Source organism: Rhinopithecus roxellana, chromosome 1, assembly GCF_007565055.1.
Source record: "Rhinopithecus roxellana isolate Shanxi Qingling chromosome 1, ASM756505v1, whole genome shotgun sequence".
Taxonomy (NCBI): Eukaryota; Metazoa; Chordata; class Mammalia; order Primates; family Cercopithecidae; genus Rhinopithecus; species Rhinopithecus roxellana.
In genome coordinates, this window is record NC_044549.1 from 128,221,798 (window position 1) to 128,248,652 (window position 26,855).

The 26,855-nt window shown below is 40.7% G+C and overlaps 1 protein-coding gene and 1 pseudogene across 1 annotated transcript in view; both read left to right on the forward strand.

The window, feature by feature from the left end:
- The first annotated feature begins 2,653 nt into the window (after window positions 1-2,653).
- LOC104672773 lies at window positions 2,654-19,241 on the forward strand (annotated as a pseudogene).
- A 2,533-nt stretch (window positions 19,242-21,774) lies between these two features.
- DCLK3 (doublecortin like kinase 3) overlaps window positions 21,775-26,855 on the forward strand; it is a 49,135-nt gene continuing 44,054 nt past the window's right edge. Inside the window, exon 1 of the mRNA XM_030938403.1 lies at window positions 21,775-22,158. Coding sequence (XP_030794263.1) covers window positions 22,077-22,158 — 82 coding nt within the window. The 5' untranslated portion in view covers window positions 21,775-22,076. The remainder of the gene's footprint in view (window positions 22,159-26,855) is intronic.

A 26,855-nucleotide genomic window follows, 5' to 3' on the forward strand; every position in this document is an offset into this window, starting at 1 on the left:
ATGGGAAGGAATGAGGTATATTTAGGGAACTGATTCAAGGCCAGTGTGGCTGGATTTATTAAGCAAGGGGGTTAGCAGCTCAGAAGAAGTATGGAGCTAAGGGCAGGTGCCAGATGATTTTATAATCTTGTAGTCCATGTTAAAGGTTTTGTATTTTAATAATAAATACCTTAATGGGAAGTCATTGAGTAATTTAAACACTTTCAATTTAGCTATAAACATATACAGAAAAATGCACATATGATAAGTGCATAGTTTACTGAATTTCCACAAACTGAATATCCATATAAACAGCATCCAGACCAAGAAACGAAACATTATCCATCCAGACCAAGAAATGAAACATTATCAGAAGCCAAGAAAGACTCAACTTGTACCCCCTGCCAGTCCACACCCCTCCGGTAAGCACTGTTTTGACTTTCCACAACATGTATTTGTTTGCCTGTTTTTTTATCTTAGGTATATGGAATTATCTGTTATCTGGCTTTCTTTCACTCAAAGTAATGTCTATGAAATTTGTCTATAGTAGTTGTAGATTGTTCATTCTCATGATACGAATACACAATTGGGTTGTGAATGAGCATTTGCGATGTTTTCAGTTGGGGGCTGTTATGAATTGTGCTGCTCTGAACATTTATGAACATGTCTTGATAAGTATGCATTTCTGTTGGATGAATATGCTTAATGGTATAATTGCAGGGTCACAGGATGGTTGTATATGCAGCTTTAGCAGATATTATAGAATCATTTTCCAAAATGATGATACCATTTCACATTCTCACTAACAAGGTATGAGAGTTCCAATCTCTTCTCACACTCACCTACACTTGATATTTTGCATTGAAAATTTTTTAGCTATTCTGTTTGTTTTGCAGAGATATATCACTGTGGTTTTAATTTTCATTTTCCTAATGAGTGAATAGGGGAGCATCTTTTCAAAATTTTATTGGCCATTGTAGACTTTTCCAAGAGCATAAAACGATCATATTTGCATTCTAAGTAATCCTCTCTGGCTTTTGGTGTGGAATATCTATCTGTGGATACAGCAGGACTCCAAACAGGGATTTGAGTTAGGAGATTGCGGCAGTGGTCAAGGCCAAATGTAATGATAGCTTGGACTAGGGCAGAGGTAGTTGAGTTGGAAAGATGTAGATGAATTTGAAGGCCGTTTTGGAGATAAAATTGACAGGACCTGGTGGTGGGGGCAGGGACTGAGAGAGAGGAAGGTATAAAAATTGCAGCTGTAAAATTTCTGGTTAACACACCATTTCTTTCTATTCTGAGTTTTAGGTTTGAGATAATTTCATATATTTTCTTTAGGATTTTTTGGTTACTTTCAAAAGACTGGAGAAGAAAATTTTAATTGGAAAAAAGAAACACATTTAATATGATAATTGAATATGACCTTTTTATTATTCATTTTTATTTGACATTTCTTTCTTATTCTCTCAGGTGTCTGAATTCTTGTTTCAGATGACTCACAAATGAAATAATCACAAGAACCTAGATAAATATTATATTGGTTGTGAGAGAATTCCCAGAAGCACAGGGCCCTTTAGAGACTGCTGGTCTGGCTGGTGAGGTAAAGAGTTTCGAGACATTTTTTATGACCTGCTCTTTCTGTGGCTTATTTCCATGCAGCTTCTGGGAAGGATGCAAATCCTATGGAAATCAAAAGAGTCACCCAGGATCTTAACTAGACCCACGCTCAGAAAGCCCTCCCCAAAGCTGGCAGGGGCTGAAATGGATTCCTCTGAAAGATCTCTTGAGGCCTTAGGAGCAACCAGGGAGAGGGGAGCTACAGCCTAATTCCTGGCCAATGCTCAGGAAGGCTATGGCCATGAGTGGCCATTAATTTCTTTAACAATTTTTATTCTTTTAAATAAGCCAAAAATTACTGTTTCCTATTTTAATGGCATAAAGCAAGTTCTTAACCAGGGCAGAAAGCCCTATTTCTGGCTTTCAACAAGGGAAGTAGGAACCTAAGCGATCTTGGGCCTTCATCTCTAGATCAGCATGGTGGGCATCAACTGTAATTCTGATGCTCTTGTCCACAGAGTCCATATTGGGATGGAGACTGTGGCACAGCAGCCACATCTATGAATTCCTTCTTGAGTTCATTTTTTGAAGTGAGCTCCTTGTTACCCTGGCCTACTTCAGCACCTCTCATTCACATTAGCCAGCTTCCTCTGGGTGGTGTAGGCTGAGCAGAAAGCAGGTATCTTGGGAGTCTCATTAGTTGGTCCCCAGAATGTCCCTGAGTCATGTTGAATGTTCCATGATTTAGGTCTCACAAGAGTCATTGGTGTCTATTAACAGAGCAGCATCAATTTTATGTCTCTGGAACACATTTTTTTCCATTGAGCTGATTTCCTGTGGGCCATTCTCATGATGCACTGACTCTGTCTCTAACACACTTAAAGAAGAAAAATTTCATTGAGAATTGGGAAGTTTACAATAAACTCCCACACTTACACTCTTGGGATTTTATTGGAATTTCCTGTCTGATCCAGATGTTTTCCTCTAACAATTTCTCAGATGCAAAGATAACCAAATTTCATCTGATGACATTTGCTTGGAATTTAACCAGTATTGTTCAACTGAGGGCTGAAGATTTGTCTCTTGAAACCTCAAATAGCCACTCAACTTCTCATAGCCATTGTGACTGATTTAGCTGAATAATCTTGAGTAAGTCACTTAACCACTTGGAGTGTCTGATTTTTTTTAAAACATGTAAAATGGTGATAATTAACATCTCTGCTTTACATGTTTGTTTTGAGGATGAAATGAGCTAAGATCTGGGAACTTGCTCTGTGAAGGACTCCTCAAATAAGAATCATGACTGAGGCTGGCTTTACCTTCAGATCATTACCAACTGGACTGTGAAATTTGGTGAATTATGTGAGAACTCTTAAGTCTTAAATTAAATTTATTCCTCCCACGTTTTGCATTCCAGTGTCATTTTTTTTAGGTTCCAGGCATTGCATTTAGAACTTTCCTTTAAGTCAGTAAGCTAGGTATGAACTTTAACCTGATTCACTTATTTTTCTCTGCATTTAGATTGGAAATTCTACTACTGCTAGGTAAAGAGTAAACTCACAAATAATATCTCTGATTTCTTGTGAACAGTTTCCTTAAGTCTAGGCTCACAGTAAAATAAGAAAGAAACAAGTAAGTAATATTTCCATATACAACAACAACAACAAAAAGATATATACTTTGATTTAAAAAACAAGGATTATATACTCACATACTCAAAGCAAAAAACATCTAAACAGTGAGATCCAAAGATGTGTTATTTCCATGTCTATGGAAGCCAATTACTGAGACAGATTAAGTATATGCATTGTTTATAATGTTTACATTCTCTTTGGCAATTATTCTTTGGAGTCTACATTTTGGATGGCTATCTAGCCTTGACTTTGTATTGAAATGGTTTCAATGTTTTCCATCAGTCTTTTTATTACAAGTCTTCCATTCACGTCCTGTTGTTGGATTTATCACCATGTAGCTTCACCAAGAAGGGCTCATAGATACTATTAATATATTTCTTGAGATCCTGCATGTTTGAAAATCTCATTGCCTATCTGCGTAAATGTCATTTGGACTGAACCTTGTCAGGTGGTCATGTCTTCTTTCTCTGAAGACTTTGGAAGTTTTGTTCCACTTTCTCAAGCTTTGAATGTTGCAGTGGGAAAGTGTTATCTAATTTGCTTCCCTTTATTATGAGTCATTTAATTTTCTTTCATATGTCCATTCTTTCTTTACATTTCAGGCCAGTAACTTTACCAAGATATGGCTCAGTGTAAGTCTTTCGGAACTTTTTCAATCTAAAGATTTGAGGTTGTTAAAAAATAGGAACGTTTTCTTCCATTATATCTCTGGATACTATTGCTTCATTTGCTCAGTTCACTTCAGAGATGGAAATTATTTTCATGATGGATTTCCTATGCATGGCTTTTATTATTTATAGTTTTTCTAGTACTCTTTAGCATTTTTTGGTTTAACTTTCTTTCTCAAGTCTGTCAGAATTCTACATGCTTAACTATGTTTCCATTAATGTCTGTTTGTGGTTTTGCGCCTTCTAATATGGATTTTATTTTTATAAAAAATTTAGTTTCCACTTTCACATATCTCCTGAGTTCTGCCAGCTTCTTTTTTTACTACTTTCTATTATATCATCATGTCTTCCCTGAGTATTTGCTTTAGAAAAACCATATATTCTTCAATTTGGTTGATGTGATGGACAATCATTTGTTCAAAATTTCCCTGTAATTCATGATGAGCTTCTGATGCCTATTCTTCATCTGCTGCTGCTTCTTTCTCTCCTATATTACCTAAGCTAGATCCTAAAGTGGTTTGCTTCTCATTATTGCTCATCTGTGAATGTAGACTGTTCTTTTCTGGTTTCTACCTGCTAAAGAAGAGCAAGGCTAAGAGATTTGAGAAGTGAACTAAAACTGTCTGTACCTTAGATTGAAGATACTGGCTTAGAACGTTTTTTCACAAACCTTACCATGCCATAAGGAAATACTTCCGCCAGGGCTGAGCAGTGAGCCTACTTGGCTCATTTAGAAACTCATGTATAGAGATTTAGCATTTGCCTTCAATTTTAGCCGTTGAATATCAGCACTTGCAGAGCTAATTTTTAAACTGTCACACTGACCCCAAAGATCCTACAAAGATAATTGTCTGTGAGCTTTCTTGTCAGCTCCCTTCCTCCCTAACCACTTCATGAAGAGTATAGCACAGGGATGTTCCCGGCCCCCTCTGCTCTAAGCAAGGACATAATGGTTTAGTTGTCAGGCCATTTTCCTGTTTTCTGCTATGGGTCTGCAAAGACACAAGCCATTTTCCAGTATCTCCCCTCTATTTGGTTCAGCTTTCATTGCATTTGGCAGCTGATCTTTCTAGATTGAGGATTTCGATATTTATTGTTTCCTAGTTTCACCAAAGGCAGAGCTATTTTACTTACTTTTTTTTTTTTTTTTTTGGCTTCAGAAGAGAGAGTGGGATAGAAAATGCTTAATTTTGCCAAATTTAACTGAAAGTCAAAAATACATATTTATTTCTTTCTAAAGAGACCCAGTTTTGCATACAAATTCTTTATGGCAAAGAGAATGGTAAAGTGACATCTAAACCACTAACCCACTGCTGTGTGCCCTATACATATTGATAAATACTCACCTCTAGCAGTGTGGAACATTACGATGTTTTAATGTGTTTACAAAAAGATCCTCCTTCTAAGAAGATAAATTAGAAGACGACACTGAGCAGATGCAGCCCAAGAGCTTACAGGTGGGTCAGCTCATTAAACATTTATGTGCAGGAAATAATAATTGTCTTTGGTTGGATATGGCCCTGACTTAGAGCTCATGGTTTAGCAAGGGGTATGCTGGCTGGATATCATCTTCCTCTTACTTCTCTAAGAAGACCAATGGATCTCAAACAAGACAATTAAAAAGAAATTCATGCCTAGATGTATCATAGTGAAACTACTGAACACTGAAGAAAAATAGATCTTATAGTCAGATAAAGAAAGCAAATTATCTTAAAATAATGGTAGTTAGTATGACTACCGACTTTTTAGTAGCAACAATGCAACCAGAAGACACAAGACAGACATACTAATATCTTTGTATTCAATATGCTGAGGGAGAAAAACTACCAACCTAAAATTTTACCCAGTGAAACTATTATTCAAGAATGAGAATAAAATATGACACTTCTGAAAAACAAAAGCAGATGACTTCATTACTAAAAGACATTTGTTGAAGGAAATCCTAAAAGATATACTTCAGAAAGAAGGTCAAAAAAATAAATAAAAAAGAAAGAAGGTCTGTAACCCCAACAATGGTAAACCAAGATACTAGTCTGTCTATCTATCTATCTATCTATCTATCTATCTATCTATCTATCTATCTATCATCTATCTATTTATCTATCTAGATGTGACCATGTAAAATAACAATATTGACTAAATCATAGGGACAATAGACTATAACTAAAATACTGGAAAACAATGTAAGCCAAAGGCAGTTGATTAGAGTTAAAGCAGTCTAAATTATTTATATTAATCAGGAGAAAGGTAAAGTATTGATTAAATTTAGGCTGTCAAAAATGTATGCATATTCAAGTTATAAGGATAACTTGAAAATCCTAAAGTATTAACTTTAACTGTAAGCATAGAACACATAACTCACAAACAAGTACAGAGAAAATGGAATAAGAAAAAGAAAAAAAGAAGACATCAATCCAAACAGGACAAGAGAGGAGAGAAAAAAAACTTAAATGGGACAAGTAGAAAACAGGTAATGAGAAAGTGAAAATAGATTTAAATATAAGAAGAAACACAGTATATTTTATAGTTTAAAAGACTTTCAGATCAAATACAAATCTCAAAACCTGGTTGTCTGATATTTATAATAAACTTTGAAACATAGGAACATAGAGAAATTTAAAGTCAAGGATAGTAAAAAGCAAATATTGACCAAAAGAAAGCTGTAATAGGTGTGTTAATATCAGGCAAAAATACACTTTAAATTAAAACCACTATTACAGATAAAATGAGTCACTATATAATGGCAAAATGTATAATTCACTAGGAAAACAATCCTTTAAAACTTGTATGCAGCTAGGTCGAGCACAGTGGCTCACGCCTGTAGTCCCAGCACTTTGGGAGGCCGAGGTGGGTGGATCATGAGGTCAGGAGATTGAGATCAGCCTGGCCAACATAGTGAAACTCTGTCTTTACTAAAAATACAGAAAATGAGCTGGGTATGGTGGTGGGCACCTATCATTCCAGCTACTTGGGAGGCTGAGGCAGGAGAATCGCTTGAGCTTGGGAGGCAGAGGTTGCAGTGAGCCGAGATCATGCCCCTGCACTCCAGCCAGGGTGACAGTGCAAGACTCCATCTCAAAAACAAACAAACAAATGAAAAAAAAACTTGTATGCAGCTAATAACATATCAGAATACATAAAGTAAAAATGGACAGATCAATAAGGAGAAGTAGGCAAATCTACTATTACAGTGAGACATTAAAAATATAACTCTCGATAATAAATGGATTATTGTGCTGCAGAAATTCAACAGAAACTAAAAGGACACTATGAATTACTTTATGTCAATAAAATTTTAAATTTAGGTGAACGAGAGAATTCTTGGAGACACATAGCTTGTGAAAATCAACTCTAGAAGAACCAGAGAATCGGAATAGTTTTTTGTTTGCTTGTTTGTTTGTTTGAGACGAAGTCTCCCTCTGTTGCCCAGGCTGGAGTGCGGTGGTGTGATCTCGCATTGATCTGCAACCTATGCCTTCAGAGTTCAAGTGATTCTCCTGCCTCAGCCTCCCGAGTAGCTGGGATTATAGCCATGCACCACCACGCCCAGCTAACTTTTGTATTTTTAGTAGAGATGGGGTTTTGCCAGGTAGGTCAGGCTGGTCTTGAACTCCTGAGCTCAAGTGATCTGTCCTCCTGAGCCTTCCAAAGTGCTTGGACTGAGTAGTCTTATAGTGACGTGATAAATTGAATCAGGTGCTCGAAATCTTCCCACTAAGAAAATACTAGGCCCAGATGGCTTTACAGGTAAGTTTTATAAAACATAGAAAGAATAACTAATTTAAATCTTAAATTTACTGTGCCAAACAATATAAGAAAATGTAGTAATTTTGTTTATCTTAAGAGGCAGGATATCATAAATTTGATATAAAAATCTCAACATATTGAAAACAATATAAAAGGAGAGGATGAGTGTAAGGTAAATTATAGACCACTCTTACTCATAAATAGAAATTCAAACATCCTAAAGAAAATATTATCAAACCAAATTCAGCAATGCATGGAAACCACAATACATTATAATCCAGTTCGGTTACTCTAAGAACATAAGATTGTTTTAATTCCAGAAAACCAATTACATACATTGACATATGGTTAATTATTACCATATCAAGGGATGAAAACCATATGATTGTTCCGGCAGATACAGAAAATGATTTACTAAAAGTCAACATAAATTTATTATGCAAAGTTCTTAGCAAACTAAGAATAGACAGGAATTTATTTAACCTCAGTAAATGTCATCAATTAAAACTACACCAAATATCATGCTTAAAAATGTAATGTGGAAAGCATTCCTTTCAGGTTAGACATGAATAAAGTAACCTTATAATTTATCCAAATCAGGGCACTTTATTTTTAATAAAACTATAGACTTGGTTTAGATTTAGCCAGTCTTTCTACCAATGTCCTTCTGTTTCAGGATTCAATTCATAACCTTATGCTACATTACTTGTCATGTCTACTTGGTTTTCCCCTTCAATCTGTAATAGTTCCTCGGGCTTTCTTTGTCTTTCATGACCTTGACACTTTTGAAGAGCACTGGCAGTTGCCTTGTAGAATATCTCTCAAACTGGATTTCTCTGGTGCTTTCTCATGGTTAAAGAGAGACCATGGGTTTCAGGAAGAAAATCACAGAGGTCATTGCAATGTGGTTTGCAGTTCCTCTCTCTTCAAGAAGTAAAGTCTGTGTCTTCCACCTTAAATCTGAGCTAGAATTGAGACTTGCTTTGGACAATAGAATGTGATGGAAAGGATGTTGTGTGAATTCAGAGCCTAGATCTCAAAAGGTCTTACATACTGCTGCTTGGGTTGGGATGCTGCCCAGCTACCATGTGTACAGGCTTGGGCTCCCCTGTTAAATGGCTAGAGACTGCATGGAGCAGAGGCAAGTCTGCCAGCCAAGGCTATCTTAGACCAGACAACCCCCAGCCAACCTATCAGCCAACTGCAGGTGCATGAGTGAACAGTCTAGACAAGAAGAGTTGCCCATCTGAGCCCCGCCTAAATCATTAACACCAACTCATTACCTAAGTAAGTGGTTTTGATTTTAAGTCACTAAGTTCTGGGGTTATTACACAACAAAAACAAATACACTTGTGTTTTAGCCTGCAACTGTATGGTGTAGTAAATGAACATAGACTTTGGTGTCAAACAGACCTACCTTTGTTATTAGCTGCGTGCTTTGGGGGACTCACTTCATCTGATTCATTTTTGAAGTGGGCATAACAATTTCCAGACAAAGATCAGAGTAACTAAGACAATTCTAACAAAGCTAGCAACACAGAGCTTAGCACATAATAGATGCTGTATAATTGAGGTTCTGTCTGAGAACCAAGGTGATACCTTCTTAAAATTCAAGGTGTAGGAGGTACCATTCTTCTGGGAACCAAGTCTTCTGTCACTGATTGTGTGTCATTTGCTTTCATTTGTCAGAGAAAATATTCTTTAAACTATATCTTGACTATTTTCATTACCAGCAATTTCACTTTGCACTCTTCAACTTCTGTTTTCCTAAAGACTAAGATAAATAGTGTCTATCTCTGCAAGACGTTTGATTGATGATAACCTTGTTGTTCTGCACTAGAGATCTCTAGAGATCTGGGAAACAAAGTTCTGTATGCACAAAGGCATAAAGTAAATCCTACCCATTCTTTAAAACAAAAGTTATCTTGCCAAATGCTGTGGAATTACATAATTATCAGTTTTGCTTGTTAGATAATTGTGCTTCTTAAATGTTTTCCTGAAAATAGCCCTTTAAAACCTACATTTGCTACCTTCTCTGACTTAAGTATAATTCGAGGAGGATTTGTCCACATTTTCTTATTGCTGTAAGAATAAATACTGTAAAAAACAACATTACTAAAAGTGAACTAGAAAAAAGTTAGGACTTTTTTTTTCTTCCTTATTCTCTTCTCTGACACAGAAGAGGCTGTTTCATTTCCCTGGGTCTCATGTTCTCCGCCCACTCTCAGTGTAAGTGGGATGGTCTAAATTTCATGCAAGACTTGCAGAATTCTTGAAATTTCAAACTAGGAAGATTCTATGCAAGTGTAAAAGACAAAGACAAGGACTCATACAAAAGACAATGGATATTAAGACGGAGCCATGACTGCCTTGCTCGCAGATTGCAAAAAGAGCTGTGCTTCAGTTGTTTTTCTTTTTAACATGCTTATTCAGGAATTTATTGTTTTTCAATTTAAACCACTCATGGGGATTTGGACCAAGCGATTTACCAACTTTAGGTTAAATAACCACAATTTTTAAATATTACGAAGCATGATATTAAAATCAAGACTGATAATAAATAAAATAGATCAGCACCAAGAGGGAAAAGAGTATACTTTTTTTGTTTTTTGTTTTCTAAGCTATATATATCTGTCAGCTTGAGCAACAGATCAGGCTATCTGACTAGCTGTTTTCTTCCTGCTCCTTTTAGGCACTCAGGACACAGCTCCAGGATCTAGCTCCGCTAGTTGGTTTGGATATTGGAATTGCACTATCACATAGAAGTTATGGAGCAATTTCTTGCTGAAGACCACACTCACGTAAAGTCTATTAGGTCGACAGTTACATTGCACTCAGAGTTCAGAAGGGTTAATGTTTGATTTTGGAAGAGAATACCACTTGCTTCCCTTATTCTGTACTTGATTAATTTGGCCTGGGAAACAATTTCTTCACAGTCTGGTACAACGTTTGAATGTGACTTTTAAATGTGCCCATTAATATGATATTGACTTCTTTTTGTGATGAATGGAGAAAATAAAGTGTTAAACAATTCTACTCAGTGATAGATTCATTTGTACCACAGCTCAACCTCCTTATGAAATTCTGATAACTTATATTTGATATTTACAACTGTGATATTTTAGCCCTGAAGTTAAAAGCTTAGCCTCTCTAAGATACTGAATATATCACTGACACGTGCCACTTGGAATCATAAAAGAAGTGTTTTCTTATGGCATGGAAACACCATTTTTATAAGATCATCTTTGTCTCCATAGTTTATGTAAACACACTTCTGACTGTAATCATACTTGAATGTGGGGAAACCAGAGCTGTTCTTATTGACCATTTCTTCTTGAAGCAACTGAGAAGGCAGACACCTGCTGTGATTTGATCCAGGATTTTCACTGTCTCCTTTGATATCATACTATGGCCAAGAGGTCGTGTTTTTGACCACTGACTATTCTCTGTCACTAAAGCTGTATATGGGTTGGCCTGCAGGAGCAGACTCTTAACTGTATAGGAACATTCTTTTTTGCTTCTTGTGTGGCTGATGTTCCATCAGCCCTGACCTTAACACTTGTTTTCCAGTTTACAACACAACACCCCAACCTTTTCTTGTGGAGCCCAAAGGCATTCAGCACTTCTCCCTTATACATGTGACATACATGTCAAGTGTAGGATTATATTTTGCAATGCTTGGTTCAAATTTAAGATGAAGTCACTTCTAATCACACACACTCATAATACAGATTGCTCTTTCCTATTGTATTCCACTGATTTTGTGTGGCTTCCCATATTGTCATTGGAAGTCATAGGGGACTTTTGCCAATAGCATTTTCTGCTTTCTTTCCAGGCATGACTCTTTCATGATGGTTGTGACTGGTTTTATGGGATATTTTCTTCTGTTTTTGCTGTGAGGAGTGTAACTTGGAGTGATGCACCCATTGCTTTAGTCTTTTTTTGTCCATTAATTATTAATTTATCAGTTTTATGCTGGAACAATGCTTTATTCTGGGGGTTGGGGAAGTCACTGGATTGTCTATAACTATGGCTGTGTCATTGTGCATAGTTTGAAAAATGACAAAAAGTATAGGTGATTTCCTGCCAGTTTTTGACACAGTTTCAAGATAGACAGCTCTTGAGGATCAGGGTTAGTAGATTGCTGATCCAGGGACTGTCAGATTTTATATCTTATCTGTTGAACTTCCAATTGGCTTAAAAAAATAAACAAAAACAAAATCTTATAACTATGTGAAATTACACATTAGTTCTAGCATTATTCACTTGTTCTGGCACAGACAGATTAACATTTACTACTTCTACTGGAATATTCTTCACTATGTACATTTAAAACATTATTTAGAGTTGCAACATTTATAATACTATTTTCTTTACTACTTTTAGGCTTCTAGAAAAGACTTCATGTGACTGTGAAAATTTAGTAGAAATAATAATATAATCATCCCTTAAATGAACAGAGCTCTGTTGGAAATTTGAGATGCTCTGTCAAGATGGTAAATTTCCAATTTTTAAAACTTAGGCAAAAAAGATTACCAAAGATTATATTAAAAAGTCATAACATCCAAGTTAGAGGCTATAGCACAGTGACTGAGTGTGACTAATCACAATCTGTGGGTTCCATGCCAATGTGACGCCGGAATTATGTCTCGTATGGTGGCTAACAGAATTTAAAAACATAATAAAGATAAAAACTGAATTGGCTTGAGAAATTGCCTTAAATTTTATGAGCCGGGTAACTTCTCTGATATCATATCAACATTCTATATATCACGCATGTACTTTAAGGTTATAGTCTAATTAATCAACACTACATCTTTTAGAAAAATAAAATCATAGAATAATCTTTCATAAAGATACTGTTATTCTTAATTTTTTTTTTGAGACAGAGTCTTGGTCTGTCATCAGGCTGGATTGGAGTGGCACGATCTTGGCTCACTGCAACCTCTGCCTCCTGGGTTCAAGTGATCCTCCTGCCTCAGCCTCCTGAGTAGCTGGGATTACAGGCGCACATCACCACGGCCATATTTTTAGTAGAGATGGGGTTTCACCATGTTAGCCAGGATGGTCTCTATCTCTTGACCTCGTGATCTGCCTGCCTCGGCCTCCCAAAGTTCTGGGATTACAGGCATGAGCCACCGTGTCCAACCTATTCTTAATTTTTTAATCAGATTGTGGGTAAGGGTTTTTGGGGTGGAGGTCACATCTATCTGACTGGGCATGGCAGCTCACGCCTGTAATCCCAGCACTTTGGGAGGCCGAGGCAGGCAGATTGCTTGAGCCTAGGAATTCCAAGACCAGCCTGGGCAGCGTGATGGAACCCTATATCTACAAAAAATACAAAAATTAGCTATGTGCGGTGTTGTGCACCTGTACTACCAGCTACTTGGGAGGCTGAAGCGGAAGGATTGCTTGAGCCCAGAAGGTCGAGGTTGCAGTGAGCTATCAGCCTGGGTGACAGAGTGAGACCCTGTCTCAAAAAAAAAATTGATCTTACCCTACTGTCAGTCACTGTTCATTATTTTTAATGATCTTTGTGTCCTTGGTGCCTGGCATAGCATCTAGAACACAGAAGATGCTCCTGAAGCCCTCAATAATTATTTATTTGATGAATAAATAAATAACTGATCAGGCAGCAAGGTGTGGTAGAAGGAGAAAAGGCATTCCAGTAAATAAGGAGCACTGTATTCCAATAAAACCTTATTTCTTAAAATTGTCAGTGAGCCAGATTTGGCTGCAAGGGTCATATAGTTTACAGACCCCTGCCCTAGAGCAGCAAGTCCTTAAGCTAAATTTAAGAACTAGGAAAGCTCTGTTCACTTTCTCTCTGCTATTGAGAACACCACCCATATCTGAGGTGACTTCCAATCCTTTGACATTAAGATGAACAGAAAGAATTTGTCCAAGGCCAACTGAATCATAGATAAATTTATTTTGAATTTTTATATAAGATAATTTCAGCCCATAAGATAGACATTTCATCATAGCACTTTCAGTTTCAGTGTGTCCCATACATAGGCATGAACCATACATACATATTTTGAAAATGGGTGTGTACATATGCATGACTTTAACTTTGTATGCACACATGCCTTATTCTTATTGTTTACTTATTATCTCTTCTTTGTTTTGTGTTTTGTTTTAGAGACAGCCTCTGTTGCCCAGGCAGGATCACAGCTCACTGTAGCCTCCTCAAGTGATCCTCAAGTGATCCTCAAGTGATCCTCAAGTGATCCTCAAGTGATCCTCAAGTGATCCTCAAGTGATCCTCAAGTGATCCTCAAGTGATCCTCCTGCCTTGGCCTTTCAAAGCACTAGGATTTCAGGTGACAACTACCATACCTGGCCCTCTTCGTTTTTTTTTTTTTTTTTTTTGAAGGCAGGCTTGGTAATTCAATAGAGATCACATATATTGTTATACTATGGTCTAGCTTTTTCATATTTCAGTCCAGTTCAGTTTTCTAACTAGTATGTCTAAGTATAGGAAGTGTTTTGAGAAATGCTTATGCAGTTTTTAAAGTGTTATAGTATCGTATGATATTTGAAATCTTGCCTTGAATCTGTTACTGTACTTAAGGACTTGAGAATATTTCAGCCTTTCCTCTTATTACTATTCTGCATTTGAAAATTGATCAGTAGTTTTGCAAAGGATTTTGTTTTTATTGCTATAATACAGAAACAATTATCTGCCTCTTGCTTTTGCAGCATGGAGTGCCATATTTGTGGGCATCAGGAGGGTCCAGATGGCAACTTTACCAGACACTGGAGATAAACTGATTTGTTTAAAAGCAGGAGCTTGCATCCAGGAAAAGTGGTAACATTTTTAGATATATTCCATAAACCACATCTACACACAGGCTGACACACAGTTATCTGAAAAAAGTAAGAAGAGAGACTACATGCATCAGTAATATCCACAGGAAACCTCACATTTTATCTCAGGTAGGAGATTCGACTTTTTCCTTTTGCAACGTTTCACTAGAGTAAACTCAGGTCAAACATGAAGAGTCTGCCAAACCAGACTGAGGCATTTTGGCTGACTTCAAGTAGGTAAGAATCGCAGCTGGAGAGAATGTATCACTGTCTGGGTCAGTTGTCAGCACTGCGGAGAGATCAGATTGGCCATGATGTAGACATTTTAAGCACATTGGCCCACCCTATTTTCCCATCCTTCCGCTGGTGGTGGTGGGGCAGGGGGACAGAATCGTTAATGGTGAACATCCTGAGCTTGAATCATGGCTTGGCAGTTTACTTACTAAGAGGAAGTAATATTTGAGTGAGGGTTGCACAATGGCAGAGTATGGAGCAGTGTATGGAGGAGATAGTGGCCAAGATCAAGCTGGAGCCCAGAGTATCTGTGGGAAAATGGTAGGAGATGAAGGTTGAATGGTAGATAGGACTCGAGGTTGAAAAGCCTTGAAGATCCTACTAAGGGGTCTAGTTTTTAACTCTCAGGAGACATAAGACCACTGGAGGATTTTTAAACAGGGAAATTATATAATTATATAGATCAGTATGGAGAAAGATTTCCTTGACTCTAGTAGGGCTGATAATCTGGAAGAAAGGATGGAGAGGATGCAGCAGTGTAAGATAGGAGATGCTTGGGGTGGTCTAGAGGGATGCAATGGGAGTTTCAATAAGGCAATGGGGGGAGGTAGGAAGAAAGACGAGAGAACAAAGGATTTGGTGACTGAATGTGGGGTTGACAGTAATTCCTGGATTTGTGGCTTGGAAAACTAAGTTATATAAGACTGAGAATCCAGTAGGAGGGACAGATATGGGGGGAAAGATGATGAGTTTTGTTTCGGCTGTGTTGTAAGGGGTACCTATGAGATACCTATTGGAACTTTCTAGTAGGCAGCTGAATTGGATTTGGGAGAGATGAGATGAGATCTCTCTGAATTTACAGCTGAGGGATTAGATAAGATCGCCCAGGTTGAGTGTAGCAAAGTCAAGAATAAAACTGGGAGGTAACATTTAAGGACTGAATGAAGGAAGACCCACAGAGCAGGAAAAATGCCTGCCTTGAGAAAAAGGGGTAGAATCAAAAGTGACTGGTCCTATAAAGATCAGGACAGGAGAGAGTTTCAGGACTGGTCACAGCTGCAGTGAGATGAAATAAAATAAGACTGAACTGCGTTTACTGAGTTTGTAGATGAGAGGTCTTTAGCAATCCAGTTAGAGCAGCAATGTGGAGAGATAGGGAAATTAGTCACATTGTAGCTGGTCTGAGGAGCTCAACAGAGGTGAGGGAGTATAGATGGGGAATATAAAGTAATCTCTCAAGAAGTTTACCTGGGGAGAGAAGGAAGGAGATGGTGACATCTTGGGGTGGGGAGGCAAATAAAAATATTCTATCAACATGATGACAAGACTGAAGAAACACATTGCAAATCTGTTAGAATATCAGTTTATAGAAAACCCAGAAGTTTTCTCTTTTCTTGAAATCTCAATCTGGAGTCATCCTGGGTGATGTCATGAGGTAGGGAAATTTTTCTTAGAGGCTCCATCATGCCTCTTGTCTAGCTGTCTCCTCCAACCACTCCTATAAACACAATGGTATCCTACTCAGGCTTGAATTCCTGGAAACGTTTTCTTTCTTTCCTCAACAAAGCTTACTGGGTGTCCTGGATATGCCAGTCAGTTTGCCTGCCATATGTAACTTCCCTTCCTGGCTTAAAATGTCCCATACACAGCTTCAGAATGACTGTCATTCAATGTTTCTTCCTCTATCTTCTTTCCCACGGAGCCACGATTGTTTGGACCAGGGATGGACACCCATCCCAAAGCAGCCAATCCAGTGCTGGCCAATGATTTAAGTGGCCTGGTTAGAGTAAATAGGCTGGGCCAACTACATTCTCTCCTTGGAGAAACTGGATTCTGAAACAGCTATTGTGGGAGACATTTGAGAGTAAGGTCCTGAGGTGGTCACCAGTCAGCTCTTGGATGTGTTTGACATTTCTTCAGATATCCTTAAAATGCCCTGTGCTCCCTGCCACTTAAAATAAGCTGCTTGAGTTTTGCTCATCTGCAACCAAAATAGCCCTGACACCTTGGCTAGACCACAATGACTATTCTTCCATTCTTTTTAGCTATGCTAAATGAGTTCCTAGTTAAGTGGCTTACTGTAAGCATGATGATTCTTTTCTGTCTTCTATTTTACATTTAAATGTTGATACTGCGTGTGTTCAATGTTTCTCTTAATATGAAAAAAAAGTGTTTTCTTTTCTGAGTGAATCAATACAAATCATTATTTGACAGGTAATAACAAGGGATGACTCCTACTATAGCAACTCGAACATATAGTGATTTATTCTCTCTTAAAAAGGAAGTGCAAATTGAATGCTTTGGGGTGGTGTGGTAGCTTCATGATGTCAAGGGACTATGGGTTATTCTATATTTCTGCTCTGTGATCCTTAGGGCTTGACTTCTACTTTTAAGGCCACCACATGACCTAAGTAAGATGCTGGGGCTCCAGTCATCATCAACCATCATGTTAGCTAACTTTTGCTGCAATAATCCTGAGTAACAAACCAGCCCAAAACTCAGTAACTTACAACAATGGGCATTTTTTTTTTGGTCTCCTTCCTACAGGTCTGCTTCAGGCTGCAGGTTGGCTGAACTTAGCTATCTGTTGAAGTTTAGGTCTGCATCATATTTCTCCTCATCTATCTTGGAGCAGCAGCTATCTAGGCTATTGGCAGAAGCCTATCTGGGCAAACCAAACTATGGGAGTACTTTTCAACCCCCGTTCACATTATGTTCAATAACGTCCCATTGGCCAAAGTAAGAAAGATGGCCACTTAGCTAGGTGAGGTGGCATGCACCTGTAGTCCCAGCTACTCAGGAGGCTGAGGCAGGAGAATCACTTGAACCTGGGAGGTGGAGGTTAAAGTGAGCCGAGATTGCACCATACGGACTCCAGGCTGGGCAACAAGAGTGAAACTAAGTCTGAAAAAAATAAAATAAATAAATAAGGCCTAACTCGCAGCCGCCGACCTGCCTCGCAGTGCTGCGGGCACACCCTGCCGCCACCCCACAGAAATACTTTGGATCCCCACAGTCTTTAGATGAGACCAGTGTCTAGGGTATTGGCTCGTCATCTCACTCGGGCTTATGCCAAAGATGTAAAATTCAGTGCAGATGCCCGAGCCTTAATGCTTAAAGGTATAGACCTTTTAGCCAATGCTGTAGCCATTACAATGGGGCCAAAGGGAAGAACAGTGATTATTGAGCAGAGCTGGGGAAGTCCCAAAGTAACAAAAGATGGTGTGACTGTTTCTAAGTCAATTGACTTAAAGAATAAACGTAAAAATATTGGGGCTAAACTTGTACAAGATGTTGCCAAAAACACAAATGAAGAGGCTGGGGATGGCACTACCACTGCTACTGTACTGGCATGCTCTATTGCCAAGGAAGGCTTTGAGAAGATTAGCAAAGGTGTTAATCCAGTGGAAATCAGGAGAGGTGTGATGTTAGCTGTTGATGGTGTAATTGCTGAACTTAAAAAGCAGTCTAAACCTGTGACCATCCCTGAAGAAATTGTGCAGGCTGCTGCAATTTCTGCAAGTGGAGACAAAGAAATTGGCCATATCATCTCTGATGCAGTGAAAAAGATGGGAAGAAAGGGTGTCATCACAGTAAAGGATGGGAAAACACCAAATGATGAATTAGAAATTATTGAAAGCTTCAAGTTTGATCAAAGCCATATTTCTCCATACTTTATTAATACATCAAAAGGTCAGAAATGTGAATTCCAGGAGGCATATGTTCTGTTGAGTGAAAAGAAAATTTCTAGTGTCCAGTCCATTGTACCTGCTCTTAAAACTGCCAATGCTCACCATAAACCTTTGGTCATAATCACTGAAGATGTTGGTGGAGAAGCTCTAAGTACACTTGTCTTGAACAGCCTAAAGGTTGGTTTTCAGGTTGTGGCAGTCAAGGCTCCGGGGTTTGGTGACAAAGAACCAGCTCAAAGATATGGCTATTGCTACTGTTGGTGCAGTGTTTGGAGAAGAGGGGTTGATCCTAAATCTTGATGATGTTCATCCTCATGACTTAGGAAAATTTGGAGAGGTCATTGTGACCAAAGATGATGCCATGCTCTTAAAAGGAAAAGGTGACAAGGCTCAAATTGAAAAACGTATTCAAGAAATCATTGAGCAGTTAGATGTCACAACTAGTGAATATGAAAAGGAAAAACTGAACGACTGGCAATATTTTCAGATGGAGTAGCTATGCTAAAGGTTGGTGGGACAAGTGATGTTGAAACGTTCTAGCCTCGGACTCATTGACTCCAGCTAATGAAGATAAAAAAATTTGTATATAAACAATTAAAATAACACTCAAAATTCTAGCAATGACCATTGCTAAGAATGCAGGTGTTGAAGGATCTCTGATAGTTGAGAAAATTATGCAACGTTCCTCAGAAGTTGGTTGTGATGCTATGGTCACAGATTTTGTGAATATGGTGGGAAAAGGAATTATTGACCCAACAAAGGCTGTGAGAACTGATTTACTGGATGCTGCTGGTGTAGCCTCTCTGTTAACTACAGCAGAAGTTGTAGTCACAGAAATTCCTAAAGAAGAGAAGGACCCTGGAATGAGTGCAGTGGGTGGAATGGGATGTGGTATGGGAGGCAGCATGTTGTAACTCCTAGAATAGTGCTTGACCTTTATTAATAAACTGTGACAGGAAGTCAAAGGCAGTGTTCCTCACCAATAACTTCAGAGAAGTCAGTTGGAGAAAATGAAGAAAAGGCTGGCTGATGTTTAAGAAATCGTTATAACCATCAGTTGCTGGTTTCAGTTGACAAAATATATAGTGGTTTACTGCTGTCATTGTCCATGGCTTCAGATACTTTATTTTGTATTTTTGAATAAAAAGACATTTGTACATTCCTGATACTGGGTACAAGAGTCACGTACCAATGTACTGCCTTCAACTTAAATCACTGAGGCATTTTTACTACTATTCTGTTAAAAATCAGAATTTTAGTGCTTGCCACCACCAGATGAGAAGTTAAGCAGCCTTTCTGTGGAGAGTGAGAATAATTGCGTACAAAGTAGAGAAATATCCAAATATGTGACAATCTTTGTCTAATAAAAAATTGTTTAAAGTTAAAAGCAAAACAAAACAAATCAGACAGAAAAGAAAAAGAAAGATGGCCAAACCTAAAATCAAGGTGCAGGGAAGCACACTCCAAGTACCATAAAGGATGGGTTGTCTAATTCAATTGAGGAATGGAGTGAACAAGTGAAATTAATAATCTCACCTACCCCATCATTATATCTGGATACCAGGATGAAGGAAAAGGGACAAAAGAGTGCATGTGTCAGCCACATCAGCATCTGTAAAGGCATCTACTGAAAATCCAATACAATACTTACAATTATATTTCATTGGCCAGAAACTTTTCAAATGGCCACTCCTTGCTGCAAGGGAGGCTAGAAAATGTATTGTTTTTAATTGCAGATTGCAGTATGCTTAGCTAAAAAAATTTTTTTTTAAATACCAGATCAGAAATGAAAATAGGTGTTGAGTAGACAATTAGCAATTTCTTTGCCAGTATTCAACAAGATGCATCCCTCACTTTTGTGAAGTAATCTGATAAGGTGTTTATTGTGATTGCTTGATATGTGTATATATAGTTAATATTTAAATCGTGATAATCCAGCCAATAATTAAACACTGTGAGATTGCTGCCCTTTTGCAAGGAAGAAAACACAAATCATCTGATCTCTCCTTTACAAAACTTAAACCTTTTGTTAAAACTCAGTTTATTTAACTTTTATTTTCTCCTAAAATATAAGTGATAGGGCCAGGAAGAGTGGCTGTCAAAAAGAAAAGTAAGTGCTTTTAAAACGGAAGTGTGTAGGCATCTCAAGGACACTTGTCTCCCAGAGAGATTTCCAACAGGCTCTTCCTTCGGGTTTTTACTCAAATGTTACCTTTCCCAACCACTCTACTTGCGTAAACACATTCCCTTTTTCTTGGTTCATTTTTCTTCACACTATTTGTCACCATACTTGTTTATTTTATTATCTGTCTCCCCCTACTAGAAGGTGAGTGACTTGAAGGCAGGGCATTTGTTGTGCTGACCATTGGTGAACTGGATTGCTGAAAATGGTCCTTGTTGATGACTTCAGAGTACCTGGCCAACAAACCAGCTAGAACCAGGAGTTATTTTTCGCACAGCAGCATCATGGGGCTATCGCAGCCATTTTGGAACCTTGAGTCAACAAGTCTGAGGAGAAAAGGCAAGATGTTGAAGGTGGCCATGTGGAATCCTGGAAAGAGACTGAGCCCTTAACGTCCTCCCTGAGCAGCTGAACACACACAGAGGAGTCTTCTTCTAGGCTTCTTGTTATGTGTGATAAAGAGAAAGACAGCCCCTGCCATCTGGGAGCTGGTCTGGTTCTATCAGCTCGGCCTTGGCGTTCTGTTGAGCATAAACAATTTCACTGAAGAGTAACATCAGACCCAACAGACATGACCACTTTGTGACTTGACTGATCAAAGCAAAAGCCTGACCACTCTGTAATCATGTCAACAGTCCTGTGGAGAGAAGGGTATGGCTGATCCAGTGAATTCATTATCTCTCGCAGGAGAGGTCTGGGAGCCAGTACCTGGGAATATGGGTCCCCAGACCCCGCACTGCAGACCTGAGGGACCTGCAAATATGAGGAACAAGTGTGTGGTGCTGGGAAGAGTTACAACAACCCAAGGGCCATCGAGCTGCCTTCAGATGGTACCAGGAAGCCACTAGCTGGAGGAACGTTTTGCAGCCTACGTCTTTAAGACCATGGGTGTGGACCAGAGTGTAAGCAGGTCACCGAATCTGGGGGGTAACAAGGGTGTTAGAGTAGGACTGCCCTGGGACCTAAAGTTAGTGTGTGCAAGTAGCGGGAATGGGATAGGAGGAAGGGAATGGTGTGGAAAGTCTGGCCCCTGCACTGCAAGGAGGCACGAGGATAGCTGGTGGTCCTGGGGTCGCCTTTGGGCTGCCACCCACCTACAGAGAACAGGGGTAAAGCGCAAGTTCAAAACCCGGCGCAGCCAGGTTCCACGGCGGAACTGCGCGGGGAAGGAGAGCAGAAAGGCTGGACTCCGCGGGCGGGGAGAGGAGGGACCGCCTTTGGGCGCTCACTGGAGAAGCAGGGGTTGTGGGAGCAAGTTTAAAGCCCGGCCCCGCCCGGCCTCCAGAGACAGGAGAGGCGCGCACGGCGGGACCGGCGCAGAGAGGGCGGCTGCGGCTGGTGCGCGGTTGCTAAGCCCCGCGCCCCCGGAGACGTTCCCGGTGGCTGTAGCCGGGCGCTGCGCGGCGCGGGGCTGGCGGGCGGGCGGCGGGAGGGAGAGAAGAGGGAGAATCGGCGCGGGCTTGTGGCTGCTCATTGCGCCCCGCCTTCCCGCGCCTGCTCGGCCGTCGAGCCGCGTCCCAGCGCTGCCACCTCTGCTCCAGGCTCTCCCCGAGCCCGCCGCCGCGCCATGCCCGCCGCTACTCCAGCCCAGCAGCCGCCGCCGCCTCCAGCCCGGCCAGCCCCAGCTTGCCCGGCGCGGCCTGCCCCGGGTGAGTACCGTGCGCTCCGGCGCCGACCCGTTCTGGGCGCCACCTTGGCGGGGGCGGAAGGGCTGGTTCGCCCTGATTCTGGACCCCGCTCCGTGCGGGATGGAGCAGCAGTGCCAGACCCCCCGGGGGTGTACGAAGGACGGTGTGTGTGTGTATGTGTGTGTACGCGTGAGTAACACGCGCGCGCGTGCGGGTGTACACCACCTGAAACTCGCTTGCTGGGGGGAATAACGCTGTCCGGAGCTCATTTTATTTCCCTCGCCAGCAGGGGGGCCCTTCCTGGGAAGCGCATCGGGCGTCTTTCAAGGTGCAGGTGTGGTGAGGCTGCAGAAGGGAGAAGGCGCAGGGAGGGAGCTGACATTTATTGTGCAACTCAACATGCCAAGCGCTTCACCTAGAGTTAACCTTATTTCATCCTCTCCACAAATCTGGAAAGAATGGAATTATCCCCATTTCTCAGATGAGAAAACTGAGGCCCACAGACCTCGTGCCTTGCCCAGGGTCACACGGCTCCACAGCTGCGGAGCTGGAGTTGGACCCAGTTCTCTAGAGGTCTCTGACCCGTCTAAATGACAAGACCCTCCTTAGAACTAAGGAAACACAGAAGAACCAAAGATGATTAGGAAAAAGGATGCAGACAGAGCATTAGGGAATTAATATAAAAAAAATCTGAGCTCGTGAAATATCCTATCAATTAATTTCAAATATAGGACCACATTTACACTCCTTTCCATGTCTGGCTCTGGGGGCGAGGTGTGGTAAGGAAGAAGAGGGCTGTGCCAGTGCTGGGCAGAGGCGTCTGGGGATACCTTTTCAGAGTATCTGCCTGCTGGGAGGGGAGAAGTGTGTGAGAACTTGTGGAGGGAACTCGGTTGTTATTCATTCCCGACAATTGGTCATTCCTCCACCTCACCCCCTCCTAGTTGATGCCATTTCCTTTCCTTGATGTATTGTCCAAGATGACAGCTGTCAAATTGAAGCGGGGTCCCACCTTCATCACTGGCTGTCATAAAACCTTTTGGCATTAATTAGGTGGCCCTGCACTTTGATGATTGTATTAGGAGCTGTGAAGTGTCTGTGTTACTGCTTACAGAGGAGATCTGTTGGGCTGATGTTGAGCTAATGATCTCAATCAATGAGGCATCTAGAGCAACAGGCAAGCATTGTGCTTATCCTTAGGACAAAGTAGCAAGAAGCAAGACCCTCAGGAAGAAAAAAAAAAGAGTATTGGGTTTGCCTCACAGCCCAACGTTAGAAAAGCATTTCAATTTAATATTTGAATTGCTTCACTGGAGAAAGAACAAAGAGGAACAGAAAGTGATTTCTGAAAGATGCTCTGTAACTCCTTTCATTTAGGTTTGAAAGATTTTTGAGTCATGTTCTTTTATGGTGAGCTTTGCCATCTTGGTGCACATTGGTGCCCTGGGTGCCTTCACTTCCAATTGCCAGTCCCTCCATCTCTTTTTTGGAGGATGACCCTTGGGCTGCAGAGCCTATTTTTGTAGGAACTCAAAACAGGGAGTGCCTGGGAATTTACATCTCACCTGGGGCAGCCCCTCTTCAATGACTGATGGGTGCTGGAGTATAAATAGTCCAGCTTCTTTGCCCTTGATCAGGACACTCTGAAGCATGACATCCTTTGTTTCCAGAGATCCAATGTGGAGTTGTGTCAAATTGACCTCTATGGTTCTTTGCTTGGCTTGTTTCCCTTGCTTGGCTTGCTATTTCTTGTTTTACTTCTTCACAGACATTTTTTCCTAGGAATACCTCCTAATACACTTTCATAGGAATTCTTGTCTCAGGATCTGATTCTAAGGAATCCAGACAAAACATGGACCCTTCTCACTGTCAATGTTTTTATCCTTCCTATGTTATCCAAATATGACTAATATCGGTCATAGGTAGCCCATGCTAACCTGTAGGGTGTTTTGTATGAATTCATAAAAGGTGTTCCCTTCTGGGCAGATGGATCCCCATGCCCAGGCAACGAATTGGCAGGCAGGTGTTCAGTGCCCTCTAGGCCCCTGATCGGTGCATCTTTGGCAGTGCCCACAGTACTCAGCGGTCATGGTGGCATGGTGCTCAGAAAAGCAAAAAACAGAGTTGCTTAGTTGTCCCAGGATCTCGTTTCTTGGCTTCTCTTTTTTTCCCAAGAAAAAAATCCCCCAAAGAGGGATTTTACCTTCTTTTTTCCCCAGTTTTCCCCTAAATATTTTAATATTTCAGGCAGGTGTTTTGGTTTTCTTTGGACAAGTCAGTCTTAGTTTCTTTCTAAAGCCAACAAAGGGGAGGAAAAGGGCTGCTTTGGCTCGTGGAATCTCAATCCTGCAGCCTGCAGGAGGGTGGTGGTGCCTGGTCAGAGAGGGTAGGTAGGTCTCCACCGGTCTCCAGGGGCTCTCAGAGGGGACTTGTCTTGATGGTGAGGTTACTGGGTGGGGGCTTGGATGGGCTGCTTTTGTTGGAGGCTCTTGCTTGAAGACATTTTCCTTTCCTTGGATCCAGGAGGCTCATTGTACCTGATCTGGCATCCTGAGTTTCCTCACCTTTTCCTTTGGTGGCCTCTTGATAATGTCTAAATTTTGCGCATCTGCTGGTGGAGCAGAGCCCCTTTTGAAGATGCATATGTGGGGGAGTTCTTTGAAAAGAATGTTTTTGTTAACTGCTTGGTAATGTAGGTCAGAAGAGAGAAATCTAGGGAAAGTGAAAGAGTGGGAAGAAGACATCTGTACTGGGAATTGGGGAGGGGAGTTTGGCTCCATCCCCAGAGTTCTGAAGCCTCCTGGTGACCTGGGGCAAGTCACTAAACTTCTCTAGGAACCTCAGTATTTTCACCATTCATTTAATAACAATTGTCCAGCCAACCTCAGAGTGTTCTTTGATGATCAAAAGGGGAAATATTTTAATGGACTCATCCAGTAATTATAGAGGAAGCCCGTAAAATCTTTATACAGAGACAACTGGCAATCCCTTGGGGACAGTAGTGTATGTAGAGGCATCATGATGTGGATAGCAAATGGTAGAATAGAGATAATCACCAGATCAGTGGCTGCATGAAGGGACAGAGGAGTCTCCAGAGCTGCTTGGGCTGTTTTTGAAGGCTAAATGTTGACAGAATTTTGCAAAGGGAAGGGTGTCATGTAGTGTGTGCTTATGGGGGTGAGTCCATCAGAACTGCCTTCACATTTGGGCTCTGACCCCTCAAGCCCATGTGATCCTGAGTGAGATACCCAACTACTCTGAGCCTCAGTTTCCTTATTGGTAAAATGGGCATATTCAAATTGCTCTGAGGATTTAGTGATGTAAAGCAATTACCAGATATTATTACAAATGGAAAGTATTGTTATTAAAGTTACCTTTTAGGTGAATGGATTCTGTTTGGCTGCCTGGGGCCAGTACTTTTCAAATATGGCTGGACATAATGGGGATCTTATGAAAATGTAGATTCTGATTCAGGAGATCTGGGGTGGGGCCTAAGAGTCTGCTTTTCTCCCTAGCTCCTAAGTTCTTGTAGATGTTGTTTCTTTAGGGACCACATTTTGAGTACAAGGCCCTAGGCTACTCCCTCTTGGGTAAAATCTGAGTCCTTTGTGGGAGCTGAAGAGCGCTGTGTTTGGAGAGATGATGGGTAGGGTTCAGGCCTCCTAGGCAGGTCTGGCCTGGAGCTGGGGTAGAGATAGCTAGTAATTGCTGCTGTTGAGTAGGATGTTCCTACTGGGTAAGTAATGGATCAAACCCAACTTCCTTCAAATGCCCAGGACCAGCCTCCTGGAGGAAATTCTTTCTGGCCAAATGGCCAAATACTGCCTACTTTTGCATGCTGGCCCTCAGGATGTAGAGATGAATAAGCCATTGGCCCATAACTGCCCCTGCCACAGTGTGATTGTGGGGAGTGGGTAAGGAGGGGTTAGACATAGAAATGTAATATTATGACATGGTGAGGTGAGCACTCTGTGGCGTTAGGTTAATGGAGAGGCAGGTAAGAGAGTTAAGAAAGGGAGGAACACTTCCTGGTGGTAATTAAATCTGAACTGGGTTTTGATGGATGAATCACTGTGTCTGGGATTGGAGGAGGGCAGGAAAGTGTGTGGAATAGTATTCTAAGACTGAGGAACAGCATGTGCAAAAGTAGGGTGCCATGATGAAACAGCTTGGTGTGTTGAGGTCATTGAACTAAGAGTTGTTTGGAGCATAGAGTGTGATGGGGAGGAGTTGGTCAGGGAGCAGAGCTCAGTTCATGAAGCAGTATTAGTCAGGAGGGTTTTCTAAGCTTTGCTGCAGTAGTAAATCAACTTCATCATCTTGATAGTTTAACTCAACAAAGGTTACTTCTCACACACGATGTGTGTCCCTCACAGGTCAATTGATAGCCAAGTTGACAGAGCTTCTCCCAGCTTTCAGCCTTGCCATCTGGAAAATGTGGCCACTGTAGTCACCAGTGCAGGAAGAGATAGTGGGAGAGTGTCTCTCTGGCTCCTCTGGAATGAATGCAGTGTTGCTTTTGTCCACAGCCCACTGGTCATTGGTCAGAACTAATTGTGAGAGGGCTGGGAAATAGGGGATGGGGGCTGGGATGGAAGAAAAAGTCAGAGAACATCAACTCTCCCACATATGTCTTGTTATGAAGCTTAAGCCTCACTCTGAGGCCACAGTTTCTCAAATAAGAGTGGTATGGGAATTCCTTTAAAGGAAAAAAATTC